The following is a 15,370-nucleotide window of genomic DNA, read 5'->3' on the forward strand; positions in this document are numbered from 1 at the left end:
CTGGATCAGAGCCTGGAGAGGGTGTGGTTTCACTCAAGAACTAAATGACAAAGATAGTTCTCATTTGCATATGCAAAGTAATCAGTTCCAAATATAACTGCAATAGACTATTTGCTTTCAAATAGGGATGGGTGTAGTGAAGTTTTTAATGTCGGTTCGGTACTGTAACGGTTCTCTTAATGGTACTTTTTGAAGTGTTTTTTAACAAAAAAACTAATTGAACAGAATTAACAACACTTTTTTTATTATTATGTTTTTAATGTAAAATAAAACAAAACCAATAATTATAAAACAAATAAATATTTTTTTTTCCTTTTAAAGAATGCAGAGAAAAATCTTTTTCTTGAAAAAAAATCAACATGTTTGCCTTTTCTGCCAGAAGTTGTGATCTTTCTTGGTTTATTCCGCTCCCTGCAGTTGAAAATACCATCTTTGAGTTACAAAATGCAGTTAAATAAGATAATGTTTATGATTTTTCATTAACACATTCACATTCACAGTTTCGGAACATCTTGCAATGTAAAAATAAGCTTTCTTAATAAGCATAGTTTATTATTAAGCTATTCATAGGCTATATTTGTAAATACAGCAGATGTAAAAGCATGTTTAATGTTTACCATTTATTTAGGCTACTGCAGAAAAAATACTGTTTTCATTATAACCGAATGTGTGTTTATTTAATTATTATACTAATTTAGGTGATTGACTGCTGACAATGGTGTGGATGATGTAAGATTACCACTAGGCAGTCAAAAACTTTTTATTTATCTTTCTGCAATAAATGCACTTTTGAAAGATACTTTCACTTAGCCAGATTGCTTGCGTTTCTGCTTATACAAAAAAACTATTTGTAGCGTTTGTTGCAACAGGCATTGTCGCTGTCCACTCTGAAAATACAACCTCTGTGCGCGCGCGAGTCTGTGTCGTGAGCTATGTGAGTGCGTTTAGCGCGAGCCTCCACTGAGTGCGCACACAGCCAAGAACTGTGAAGGCTTTTAAACTTTATGTGCTCGCCGGAAACTCGAACATTTCTCATGTAAGATTACCATCTGTGCAGATGAATATCAAATATTGCAAATGAAAAAAGGTTGGTCAGTTAAATTATGCTACTATTAGTAAGGTGTATACAGCAATAATTCTCCAGTATCGATAGCAAAACTTTTAACGTCAGAGTTTATCAATACTTCGATCTTTTAAAATGAGTACAGAGTTTCGGTACCCATCCCTACTTACAAATATTACATAAAGACAATAGCTCGGTAGTAATACTAAAATTGAGCATGACTGATGCATAACAACATGGCAACACAGTAAATATCTTTCAATATGATTCGATTTTCATTTCAATTCTAAGTTGCATATTTATTTATTTGTATAGTTCTTGGTGGTGATCATCGTATTAGGTTTCTCTGTTTTTTGACATAACCATGGATCCTCGTCTCCACAGGCACTGTGCTTGACATGGTTATGTTGTCGTCTATTATTAAAGTGCAGCTCCAGTTTCTAAAAATTCACATGTTTCATTCAGTTGCCGATTCCAGAGCTGCTGTTTTAGGCGCTGCTTAACATTCAGACTCGACCTCCCAGAGGAACTCATTACTCACTCAGACAAAGCTATAAAAGATAAAGGCACCGTGAAGAAATCAAATAATAAGCAACAAAGGGGAATGACAACCCAGAAGCAGGTCACATTTTGCAGTTTTTTCCACCTCATCTCTGTCAGCATCTGCTTGTGCTTTTCGACAGGGTGTTGAAATGTCAGCTCTGGTGCAGCTCATTGGGTAGCTGACATGTCCTGAGGTGTTATACTCCATTTATTCAATCCTAAACAGCTTCTATTTATTTTCTTGTAGTATATTTGTATCTTTTAAAACATCATATTTTTAGATGGAATTAAAATGTTTGTTTTTTTTGTTTGTTTACAATTATCAATTCACTAGACCTACGATGGCAAATAGTACAAAAAAGAAAATAGTGACCCAATGACATTGACGACGTTACCACAGCCATATCACCCTGCAGCCCAAGACCGGTTACTCACTGAAGCTAAGCAGGGCTGAGCCTGGTTAGTACCTGGATGGGAGACCACTGGGGAACACTAGGTTGCTGTTGGAAGTGGTGTTAGTGAGGCCAGCAGGGGGCGCTCAACCCGTGGTCTGTGTGAGTTCTAATGCCCCAGTAAAAGTGAAGGGGACACTATACTGTCAGTGGGCGCCGTCTTTCGGATGAGACGTTAATCCGAGGTCCTGACTCTCTGCGGTCATTAAAAATCCCATGGCACTTCTCGTGAAAGAGCAGGGGTGTAACCCCGGTGTCCTGGCCAAAGTCCCTCTATCAGCCCTTACGATCATGGCCTCCCAATCATCCCCTTCCACCGAATTGGCTCGATCACTGTCTCTCCACTCCACCTATAGCTGGTGTGTGGTGAGCGCACTGGCGCCGTTGTCCTGTGGCTGCCGTCGCATCATCCAAGTGGATGCTGCACACTGGTGGTAGTGTGGAGAGACCCCCCTCATGATTGTGAAGCGCTTTGGGTGTATGGCCATACACAATAAATGCGCTATATAAATGCACATTACATTACATTTACATTTTTTACATTACCAAGAAGGTGATGATGAGTTAATTTACATTTACTATTCCTTTTATAATCATATTTTACATCTATCCATCCATCCATCCATCCATCCATCCATCTATCTATCCATTCATCTATCCATGCATCCAGCTATACCATATATCTATCCATTTATCCACATATACTACCCATACACATATATATCCATCCATCCATCTTTTAATCCGTCTATTCATCCATCCATCCATCCATCTATCCATCCATCCATATAATGTATTCTACCCATGCACATATTTGTCCATCCATATATACTACCCATGCACATATCCAACTATTCATCCATCCATCTATCCGTCTGTCTGCCTGTCTCTCCATCCATTTATATATACTACCCATGCATATATCTGTCTATCTATCTATCTATCTATCTATCTATCTATCTATCTATCTATCTATCTATCTATCTATCTATCTATCTATCTATCTATCTATCTATCCACATATACATACTATTTATTCATCTATCAAATGTAGTGTGCGAATATGATGAACACTACAATATCCCATAACACTTCATGAGGGAATTCATGAATAGAAGTGAAACTGATGCAGGTAGGTCACGTGATCATGACAAAACGATAGATGTAGAATGCCAAGTTCCATTTATATTACTCACATTCATACTGCATAGAACATACTTTTCTATCGCCCTGGTGTAACGGAGGCCAGCTAGTGTGTGCTGTGCAGGTAAACCTCTGACCTCTAAAGGTGCTCTAGCGACAGACACTAGAGGCCATGGTCTTTAGCCTCCTTGGTAGAGGGAACGACTCCCATGCGGAAGGTTGGCGGTTCAATCCCAGCTCGGAGCGGGTTGGGTGGCGTAGGACAGGCAGGGTTACATTGGTGCCATGACCCGGATGGGAGTGAGGTTTAGGGGGGTGAGTGTAACAAAGGCCAGCTAGTGTGTGCTGTGCAGGTAAACCTCCCTCCTCTGACCTCCAAAAGTGCTCTAGCGACAGACGCTAGAGGCCATGGTCTTTAGCCTCCTTGGTAGAGCAGCCGACTGCGGAAGGACGCCAGTTCAATCCCAGCTCGAAGCGGGTTGGGTGGCGTAGGACCGGCGGGGAGAGAGAGAAAGGTATAATGTTTTGGAACAATCTTAACTTTTAGATGAACCAACCATCCATTTAACTGCTCCATTTTAATTTACAGCTAAATGTTTGAGTCTCTAAAAATTGTATTAGATAAAATAGACTCCAACCCTTGCTGATTCAACCCTGTAACCTCTGAAGATGAGTAATACTGAAGACCCGAGACACAGGTGTGATGTCCAGGTAACAATGCTCTGGAGGATCTGAGCGGTCACTGTGAAATATGTCAGGCTGAAGCAGCGTTCACAGTGATGCCCTTTAGAAACAGCCAATTATGTGCCTGCCATGGTCTGCCACCCCTGCAGCTCAGTTAGTCCCTGCTGCTGCACCTCCACTACTGCTTTTGGGCTTTCACTTCATGCTTCCAAACGAATAGCATGAAGAAATCGATTAATTAGGATGCTGCTCACAAGCTGTTCCTGAGTGCCAACTATTCATAAGAGTGTCATAAGTTAAAAAATCAACTTGAAATGGAATTGTGACAGTCTCTCATACAAAAATATAAAGGTAGGGACTTGTTTGTTATTGTTGTGATCTCATGTGAGTGACAGAGTATCCCAATTTTGTGCTGGCAAATGTTATAAGATGAAAAGTACAGAAGCTTGGAACGTGATTAAGACCAAAAGGCTTAACACAAAATGTGAAGGTTTATTGTGTCAACACAGTTCAATGCTTCATCAATCACAACATCTAATGAAATGTCTCTATTTTAGGCTATATTTGCATGTATGATATTACTTTTAAAAATATGCATGCTTTTACTTTCACTTTTAAATTTACAATTTTTAAATTATTGCCCTGTGCAGAATGTATACTCTGTGAAACAATCTGTTGTAAGGCGTGAGACATCAAAAATACTTTGATGTCCTTGACAATTCAAACATGAGCCGAAAACAGAGACAATTGACTCCACAACCCAGCAGGCCGGAGTGCGGGAAAGAACCAGCTCACATTCCATTTACATCTGAAACCCCTGTTCAACCACCCCAACTCACACCCTATGGTCTTTTCAGTCTTAATGTTCTATATCAACCCAAGTGACTTTATCTATCATGTTTGATGTCATTTGAAATCTCTCAGTGCGACTGGTAAAATGGTCTCATTTCTCTCAGAAATAGACATAATCAAAACAATAAATATATAACTTCAGGTATCTTTTAAACCACTGAGAAGGGTGTGCCTTTCCATAGGCAGAAACTCTTTTCACCAAATGCAAATGCCTTTGGTTATGCACACACCCCTTTCCTTGAGTGGATTCTTAGATTACTTAAGGTAAGGTTTAAAAAATGTTCAGGGCGATTCTGCTTACCCAGATCAGCCCGTAACATGGAGTTTACGCTCCATGTTATGTATATTTTGAAGTCAGGTATGTATCTTTTAATCATGGATTTATCTTTGAGAATTTGATGTCTTGTATTGATTGTTTATGAATTGACTAATGGACTGGCATAATACACATTCACCTGACTAATAAATAGTTATGTTTGAACATATTTTGCTCACTCAGTAATTATTAGTTCTAGTAGATTACGCTGTATCCTTGTTTCCGCACTTCTTGCGTCAGGTCAGTAAACGGACTAAAATCCAGTTGAGATGGAGCATTGTGCACACTAATTGTGTTTTAGGGATCCGACTGACTCTTGATATCGATTCAAGTGTACTTAGGTGGAAAGGGCGATAATTTCCATCTAGGAAAACAAGGAGTTGCACAGCTAACCTAGATTGGGTACCCGACCTTTGTTTGAAAGTAATATTATTCTAAATTAAGTTCATATGGGAAACCATGGGCTTGGTGAAAACCAAAGTTATTATAGAGTCCAGTAGTTGGGTACATTTATAATAATGCCCTAACCTCTAATTAGAAATGATATTGTCTTAACTCAAGGGTGTACATCTAAGTGGGACTAACTAAAAGTACTTTAGAACGAACTCGCTAGTAGCGGCCATCTAAAAGTATTAGTCAGTTACCTCTGTTTAATATTCAAGACTGACCAGAGTGTGATCGTGAGGGACTCCTTCGGCCGGGGCGCTTTCTCTGATGCTTCCAACTTGATTCTTTTCAATAACAAATATTTTATAATTAAAAATGTTTTGACAACATTTATTTTTGTGTTGCTTATTTTCTTCCACTGTGTGTGGTACTTCAGTCTTTAAAAATGCAAACTAACAGTTTACAAAGGATTTATTTGATCATAATAATCTGTAACAATTATTTAGCTTAAGACTCAAATAATTAATAATTAAGAAATAATTAATCTTTAATGCCTTTAAACGTGCAACCACCATAACCCTGTTACATTATTATTCAATTACAGAATTTTTTAAAATTAATAATTTATTTATATATTAAGTTAAATGTTATCATCGAGACGGCTGAGGTTTATTTATGAAGTCAAGGTAAAATCCCACATGGTCCCCCACTAAAGCTAAGCAGGGCTGCGCCCGGTCAGTACCTGAATGGGAGACCACATGGGAAAACTAGGTTACTGCCGGAAGTGGTGTTAGAGAGGCCAACAGGGGCCTATAATTGGGGGATATAATTGGGGACTCTATACTGCTCAGTTGAGCCCTTTCTTTTGGATGAGACATTAAACTGAGGTCTTGACTCTCTGTGGTCATTAAAAATCCCAAATTTGCCCACTGGCTTCTGTCCATCATGGCCTCCTAACTATAAAATAATTGGCTTCATCACTCTGTCTTCTCTCCACCAATCACCAATGCCATCGCATCACCTAGGTGGATGCTGCACACTGGTGGAGGATGAGGACATTCCCCCCAATGTGTAAAGCACTTTGAGTGTCTAGAAAAACGCTGTACAAAATGTAAGGAATTATTATTATTATCATAAATTTCAGACTTTTGGACCCGCCTTCCTTCTGGAAGAGATGACATTGTAGACAGGAAAAATAATGTATAAAAATGACAATTATTTTTAATGACAAGGATTAATCATTTATAGCCCAATAACTATTTCAAAAAGGGTTTTGTCATATTTCTTTAATTCAAATGAATTTCTCTCAGTATGTGAAAGCTACTTAAAGAGATTGCTCTAGTCTAGAACAAACTATTAGCATAATTTACATTTTGGCAGGCTAATACAAAAGTGTGAAAAGGTAAATTATGATATTCATTATTATTTTTTTATTTATATATATATATATATATATATATATATATTTCAATATTCATGCTACATTTAAATGTCTATAAAAATATCATAAACACTTAATTTGTCGAGCATTAATCAATCAGTGAGAGCAAAACTGAACTTCAAAAGAAATAATTTTTTTCCTCTGCTTGAATGACATGAAATTCTTTTGTGATTGAACCATATAAATAAAATAAATAGCTGGGATAATACATTTTTGAGAACCTTTTTTTAAAATGATTTTTATTCCGGTTTAAATTCTGTTTCTCATTGTTTGTACACTTAAGGTCTATCTGATAGCACGATTACTGCTACTCATCTGGTGTTGAAACACATCCATCTTGCATAGCAGGAACATATTATGACAAATGCAAGATGATAAATTATAAATGTACCACATCTCCACAACCACGAAAAATGAAATATTTATCACATTAGCCTACACAATGTACCGGCAAATAAAATCTCAAAATTCACATCAGTATGATGAGCGGGTAGACTAGTATTAAGGTATAAACGCACCTGTTACATGGAGAATCTGAGCGAAGCAGGTGACGGCGATGAGCCCCACAGCACATATGAAGAGCCGAAAGAAGAGCCGCTGCCGTCTGGATGTCAACACCGCCTTCATCCCTCCACCACACCTCTTAAAACACCTCCATCCGAGAGAGAAGCCCTCTTCTTTCATTCACACCGCATACAGTGGCCTTTCTTGTCAACATACGGCGGACTAGCTTGCTTGAATTCAGCCATACGCCTGTCGATGCCTCAGCATCCTATCGCTTCAATAAAGACATAACCTTACTGTCATCCTCTACTTACCGATATGTGCCCTTTCCAAATATAACACAACAAAAAAAGCTCAAACTGTCGCCGAGCGAGAAAATAACAGATATATTCAGATGTTTTCGCACATTGTCTCAGCTAATAAGCATTCTAAGCACATGCAGCTCCATCTGTGTCCCTGTGTCTCGGTCTCTCTCCTCCCTCACTGGAGCTCGAGTCTCCGTCACTGAGGGAGTTTCCCAGACTCACAACTGCGCCCTCATGCAGAGTTCACTGTTACAACACCACCGATGTACAAATAGGCTACTAGAAATATACTGGCCTCAAGAATACCTAGGCTTCTTTCCGAATCAGGGAATAAAATGGGGCTAAAACCTCTAGAAATTTGCTTTTGACGTAATTACTTCAAAGTCGTAAATATAGGCTAGCAAACATCATAAACGAAGTAGTTTTCCGCTACCATTAAAATAAAACATGGCGCAAGTTGAAGACCATTACAGTTGGAGTTTGCAATGATTTAGCTATTTTACATATTTTAAATTAATATTTTTATTCTATATAAATCAACATTTACTGTTACAAATTAATATATATATTATATATATATATTGTGGATTTACTATAGCCTCAGGCCCGATGTGTTCTTAATCTGGCCTTGACTGTGGGGACTATTTGAGTACAGTGAACTCAAGAAACCAGTCTGTAATCATAAAGGGATGGACACAATCAGCAGCAGTACCCAGGTAGGCTGTGGCATTGGCACAATGCTCAATTGGTACTAATGGGCCCAAAGTGTGCCAAGAAAATTCTGACACTACCATTCGAATGTTACAACAGAAATCGAGACTCATCAGATCAGGCAACATTTTTCTAATCGTCCAATTTTGGTGAGTCTGTGTGAACTGTAGCCTCAGTTTCCTGTTCTTAGCAGACAGGAGTGGCACTCGGTGTGGCCTCCTGCTGCAGCCCATCCGCCTCATGCTTCGATGTGCTGTGTGTAATACCTCGGTTGTAATGAGTGGTAATTTAAGTTACTGTTGCCTTTCTATCAGCTGGAACCACTCTGGCCATTCTCCTCTGATCTCTGGCATCAACAAGGCATTTGCCCCCAGAGTACTGCTGCTCACCGGATATTTTCTCTTTTTCGGACCATTCTCTTTAAACCCTAGAGAAGGTTGTGCATGAAAATGCCAGCAGATGAGCAGTTGCTGAAATACTCAGACCAGCCCGTCTGGCACCAACAACCATGCCACGTTCAAAGTCACTTAAACCACCCACGCGAATGCAGGGAGAACATGCAAACTTCAAACAGAAACGCCAACTGACCCAGCCGAGGCTCGAACCAGTGACCTTCTTGCTGTGAGGCAACAGCACTACCTACTGTGCCGCCCCGCTGATGATACAATCTAAAAATCTTTCGAAATAAATTCGTCTTATTGCTGAATAAAATTATGATTGAAATAAATTATAATAAATACATTTAAATAAAATTTTTATTTTAAGATACAAAATCTCGCTGTTAACAAACCTTTAACTAAGACTTTTAGCTTAATTTAAGTACTAATTTGGAGCGTAATAATAGTTAGCAAGTTAGTAGTTGGGCTTAATCATTGGTTAGAATAAGGAATGTAGAATAATATTACACTTTATACGCATTGATAAAAAAGCCCATATCTTAATAATAAGCAGGCAATACCTCAGTAGTTAATAGTGGGACTTGTTACTTTAACTTAAGTGTTACCATTAGTTTTTACTTAAAAATAATAATATCAGTTTGTATTCCACTTGTTGTTATATTGTTATATTGGATTGTTCACTTCACACCATTGTGAATTAATTCAGGGCAGCTTTTTGAAGCAGAGGGTTAAATGCGATAATACTTTAAATAGCATTGTTTTTTTGCAAAGGCACTTGTTTCTTAGACTCCCGCTCTTAAAGTGCTGGTAGTCACTGCCAAACATCAAAGCTTTAGGATAAAAATGTAATTAACTGAAGGAAAAATTAATGGATTTAAATCTTGGATAGCCTGACAGTGAGTAAATTAATATCAAATTAATTTTTTTGAGTGAATAAGGTATTCTCCTTAAAGGCTCATCTAAAAATAAATATCAAAACAAATAAATATATAAAACCAAAAGGCATTTATTTTAAAGACAGAAGAATAATCGGGCATTTATAGCAAATATAAACATCAGACCAATGGTAAACAATATTCAGTGCAATATTAAACAAAAAGACACTTCTTGTTTAATTAAAACAAGGAAAAAAACATGACGGCTTGGCATACACCACTTAAACATTAGATTAAACCCATTTTTGGCACATCAATAAAAAAAAAAAAAAAAAGTGATTTTCCCATTCCAAAATTGCTTGCTTTACAAAAGCACAGACAGCACAGAAAAAAAACAACAACTAAATATACAAAATAAAACAATAAAATATTTAAAATTATATATTTCTCATCCACCAAATTATCAACAATTTATCATCAAGGATGCTGCAATGAGGAAAGGCATTTGTTAGGTGAAATCAGAAATCTTCATGTCCTGCTGGTTCTTCGGATAAAAAGAGGGTTGGTAAGTTTTGGAGTGAGCGCAGCATGCAGTCGCTGCTTCAGGCTCAACAGCATGCCATTCTGCATCAGTGTATTGAAATTGCATTGAGAAAACGGCTACAGTATCAGTGCACGGCCTGCTTTTTAGGCTCAAGAGAAGCGGTCACCTTGAAGTTTATGCCGTCTCCAGGCAGTGGGGAAGGTATCAACGGACAGAGCCAGCAGAAGTACCAGTTCTTGCCAAGGCATTCCCTGATGTTGGCCATGGTTCCCAGGCTGTACGGCCGTCGGGTGGAGTACCACTCACGGGTGGTCTGTCCACTCAGCATTAGAGCCACGTGGAAAAAGAGGAAGGCAGCGACCAGCAGAAAACCCACGACACAAGTGTCAGCAATAAATGCAAAAGCAAAGGCTCGTGTAGTCACCTGTCCTGTGATTGGAGAAAAAAACTTTGTTAATGGGTTGGTGTAATGTATTTTTTATTTAATGCCATGTCAGCAACAAAGGCTATTTTCATTGCAAAAATCATTTCAATAATTAATTATTTTAATGCAACAAACAAATGAATACATAAATACGATTTTTAGTGGTAGTGTATGATAAAAATTCTAAATTTTTCCTAGTGTTCCTTTGCTAAAAATGTCCTCAAGAGAGTTTCTTTCATAAAAAAGTCTTCTGGAATCATTAAAAGCAGGACAGCACACTAGAATGTGTTTTACTGTAAGAGGAACTGTACAGTACAAACACTGAGAGGGGTCTTCTGCTAATGGGGTTGAAAAAATGTTTATGGATATTTCTGTGACAAATTGTGAATATATGAATCTTTTTTTTTTTTTTTTTGAAAAATTCATTTTCCTCATTGTATTTATGGACAAATAAAAATGCCATTTATTTATTTATGCATGTAGAGTTGAAGGGATTTTTTATAACCCCTCTGTACATTTATTTTATTTTTTTCAAATATTTCTGTAATGTTAAACAGAACATTTCTCATAGTATTTCCCATTATATTTAATCTTCTGAATAGTTGTATTCCATTTAATTGCTAAAAAATAATTTAAAGTAAATACTACTAGATCCCATAATAGTTTATGAGGCTCTTTTTCAAAAGGCTACAAAACAAACCACAGGAATGCTAACATTTCTAATTTAAAATTCAATATATATAATTTATGTATTGAGTCACAAAATTAATCTAATATACTAATTTGCTGCTTAAACATTTTTTGTTCCGATTTAAGTGAAAAATACCTGTGTTGCTTAAAATTTTTAGAATGACGAACGAATTATTTAAATAATTTTATTTAAATATAAATATTATTTATAATTTTTAATATTATAGATATTTTATACTGTTATAAATGTGAAAGCAGTTTTAACTAGTGTTAATATTCATTTTATTCAATAAAGGTCTGGTAATATTACTTCTAAATTAAAAATAAATAACCATCATATAGAGCTTTTAAAAATCAAACATTGCAAGTTTACTACTTTATTTAAAAAATTAAAACAGCATCTAAATTATAAGATCATTCTATTAGATTTAGAAGAAATATAATCTGTAGCTTACAGAATAATAATAAAAACATTTTAGCAAAAGAATTATAAATCATAAATCCAGAGAGAATTTAAGCGGTCTCTTAAAAAGGCCTGGCAGAGCACCACCAGGGATGAAACCCAGCATCTGGTGATGTCTATGCATTCCAGACTTCAGGCTGTAATTGACTGCAAAAGATTTGCAACCAAATATTAAAAAGTGAAAGATTGATTTGTGATTATTATTCTGTCCAAGTACTTTTGGAACCTAAACAAGTGGGAGGCACATATGCAAACTGTTGTAATTCCTACACCGTTCACCTGATTTGGATGTAAAAATACGCAAATTAAAGCTGACAGTTTGCAGTTAAAGCACATCTCATTTCATTTTAAATCCATTGTGTTGGTACATAGAGCCAAAAATGTTAGAATTGTGTCGATGTACAAATATTTATGGCCCTAACTATATAACTATTACAATAAACCTGCTAACTAACAACTTTACCTGTTCTGAATAGTTTTTGTTGTTGTTGTTTTTACAAATTTTTAAAGTGTCACAATGGTTGTGGGATTGTCGCTCTGCCCCTCATTAAAGTAATGTAATGTGATGTGATTGCCAATGTAGCTGGATAGTTTGGTTCATGGTTGATTTAACAAAGATTTTGTTTAAATTCCCTATGGGTAAAACGAATTAGGAAAAAAAAACACTTCTGGACATGCACTAAAGCACTCTACAGTGCCAGTACATATCCATTTCCACAACACACTCAACTCTCATTTCAAGAAATCAATGAAACTTAAGACTTTTCATGAAATTATAGAGCAGACACTCATTAGCAAACTCACCAGAGACGAGCATTATCCAGGGCACGAGTAAAAGCATGACACTGTGAAACGTCACGCCCTCCTTTAGGATGAAAATGAAGACTTCAGCGTTCATGACAACTGCATAGAGCAGCCCTGCCCACATGAAGAGCAGACAGGTCAGGAAATACCGGTAATTGTGAAAGCCGACGCACTGGCCAAAAAACACACAGTGGTGATCGCGCCGCAGTACACACACGTTACAGTCATAGCAGTGCGAGCATCGTGGAGGAGTGTGTGTCTCACAGTTGTAACAGTACCTGAAGAAAACATCAAATCACAATGGTTAATAATGAGCTTTCACCATGAACCGGAGAACACAACATAAGCTGAAAAAGAGATTTTGGAATATAAATGAATGATAAATACAGAGCAAATGCAAAATCATGCACCTGACAATGCTAAGATTTGGGGCTTTTTGGCTTTTTGATTTTCCTCCCAGACAGATATAAAAAAAAATATCCAAAATATTTTGTGTGTTTATTTTGTTGCAAGTTATCAGTTTGTTTTTGTAGATTTAAGTTACAATGCACACTTTTAATAGCTAGATTCACAAAATTAGCTTTTTTTCTTATGCACTGAGCAAAAAATCTCGACTTCATCAACACTTATTGAGCACAGATTAAAATTAACAGTTTTATTCATTTCTATATTTTTAAGGTTTTACAAAAAGATATATTAACAGACATTTTGTCGGATTACATGCAACTTTTTAGGCTGCAAAAAATTTATTTATTTCTGGATAAAATAATTTCTAAATAATGATAAATCTTAATACAGTAAAAAATGATGCAAAAGACACCCAAAATATTCTGTGAGAAACTTTTGGCTTCAATGTTTAAATAAATAAACTCAATTACTAGACAAGAATATTACACTTGACAGCACATATTAAATGCTTTATTTACATTTGTAAAGAAAACATTTTCAAATACTTTAAATAAAAAAACTGCAACCCTTTAAGTAATCAATCAAATTGGTGATATTGGTGACAATAACTGTTTTTTTATACTATTCAAATGGAGTGTCTTGCTTTAAATGGACAGTTCCTCCCAAAAAATACATTCCCTCCCCATTAACTCACACTTAAGTTCTTATATATATTTATTTCTTTTCTCTCTTCTATTGATCACAAATAGTAACACTTTACAATAAGGTTGAATTAGTTAATGCATTTACTAACATGAACAATCAATGAACAATTCATTTATTACATTATGTTCATGTTAGCTAACGTCAGTTAATGAAAATATAATTTTTCATTGTTAGTTTAACTCATGGTGCATTAACTAATGTAAACAAGCATGAGTTTAAATGGTTATAATGCATTAGTAAATGCTGAACAATGATTAATAAATGCTACAAGTGTTGTTCATAATTTGTTAATGTTAGTAAATATATTAACTATTAAAACCTTATTGTAAAACGGGACCAAAGAAATACATATTGGTCGATGTTGGCAACACCTATAGACCATTTCAATGTGGTCATGTCATTGGCACATGAACATTTCCTGCTTGTTAACAAACGAGTTCATAACTGTAACAAGAGGCAATTCAATCATAACTATGTTGACAGCTATCATAACATTATTTATCAATATATGTGACTCTTTTTGGATTCTCGGAAGCTAAGTTATAGAAATTAGAAATGTGAAACAGGAAACACGTCGGGCCATTGTTTTTGTTTACATCCCTCAAAATAGTACATAGTAGGAAAAGATAACACTATTCAATGGATTACACAACACAGAAATTCAAACTGGTTTGGAACAAGTAAAAGATGAGTAAATGATAACAGAATTTTCTTTTTTGTGAACTATCTCTTTAACAATCAATGCAAGCAAGTTACCTCCAACCTTGACCCAAAGTATCTCCTCCAAGAAACACTCCGCGAATACTGGGGTTGGTTTTCACGAACAGCGAGGCGTTCCAGGTTATGTTTCCCAGCATGAAGTACTGGGCGAATAGATGCAGGCCAGTCCAAATAGTGGACCAGTCGGTCTTCTTCTGCTCCGGTTCAAAAGGAGCCTCGACCAGCACCAGATAACTGACCTCTGCGGTGATGGAGAACACCAACACGGCGTTCAGGACGATCGGCAGCTGACGACCGGTCGACTCCACCTTACACCAGACTCTGCTCATAAAGCTGGTCATGTTTTCAGCCTTTAATCAAACCAAACGCTTCTTGACACACAACCTGCTCAACCTGATTTCAACCTGTAAAAAGCCACTCGGTCCACGTTTGCACGAATCTAAACACAAAAAGGAAAGAGATACAATTGGGGGAGACGTTATAATCATTAAACGACACATTTTATTTCCTAAAGGCATGTTAAACTGAAAGTTGCAATGAATTAACAATTGCTAATACAACATTGAAGGTTCAAGTAGTTGTCGCTGACAGAAACAACTAGTTGAAAACTAAAAAAAATATCCGTAATATATTGTAAGTAAGTGATACTGACCTGTCATTCCATTCAGTATATTGTCCCGACAGTAAATACAGAGCAAATCTCTCACAATGAACTGCTGCTGCTGCTTCTGGCTAACAACATTCGGCACATGACAGGTCTGTGTCGCAGCTGAAACATTCCGTCTGCCGCAACGCCCCTCTAAAAGAGTTCCACGCTTGTACAAAAATCTGCCAAATTTAGTCTTTTTTTAATCACATAAGGTTTTGGCAAACAAATAAACCTATAAACAAACAATTAAATAAACAAACAAAGACTTTTAATAAATATGTGACTTCTT

The 15,370-nt window shown here is 36.5% G+C and overlaps 2 protein-coding genes across 5 annotated transcripts in view; both read right to left on the reverse strand.

The window, feature by feature from the left end:
• Positions 1 to 7,871, reverse strand: part of slc24a6a (solute carrier family 24 member 6a) — a 37,531-nt gene extending 29,660 nt beyond the window's left edge. For all 4 annotated transcript variants that reach the window (XR_015507714.1, XR_015507713.1, XM_087281807.1 and 1 more), the window contains exon 1: positions 7,400 to 7,871. Coding sequence is in view for 2 of the 4 variants with exons in the window: in XM_087281807.1 (XP_087137933.1) it covers positions 7,400 to 7,565 (166 nt within the window). In the remaining 2 variants the exon portion in view is untranslated. The remainder of the gene's footprint in view (positions 1 to 7,399) is intronic.
• Positions 7,872 to 9,787: 1,916 nt separating this feature from the next.
• zdhhc24 (zDHHC palmitoyltransferase 24) lies at positions 9,788 to 15,172 on the reverse strand. Its single transcript, NM_001002324.1, is given in 4 exon segments — positions 9,788 to 10,647; positions 12,600 to 12,877; positions 14,469 to 14,871; positions 15,085 to 15,172. Coding segments are annotated over 3 exon segments (888 nt in total). The 5' UTR covers positions 14,774 to 14,871; positions 15,085 to 15,172; the 3' UTR covers positions 9,788 to 10,342.
• Between the last annotated feature and the right edge of the window lie 198 nt (positions 15,173 to 15,370).

The sequence above is a fragment of the Danio rerio genome, chromosome 14, assembly GCF_052040795.2.
Source record: "Danio rerio strain M-AB ecotype USA chromosome 14, GRCz13ab, whole genome shotgun sequence".
NCBI classification, from domain to species: Eukaryota; Metazoa; Chordata; class Actinopteri; order Cypriniformes; family Danionidae; genus Danio; species Danio rerio.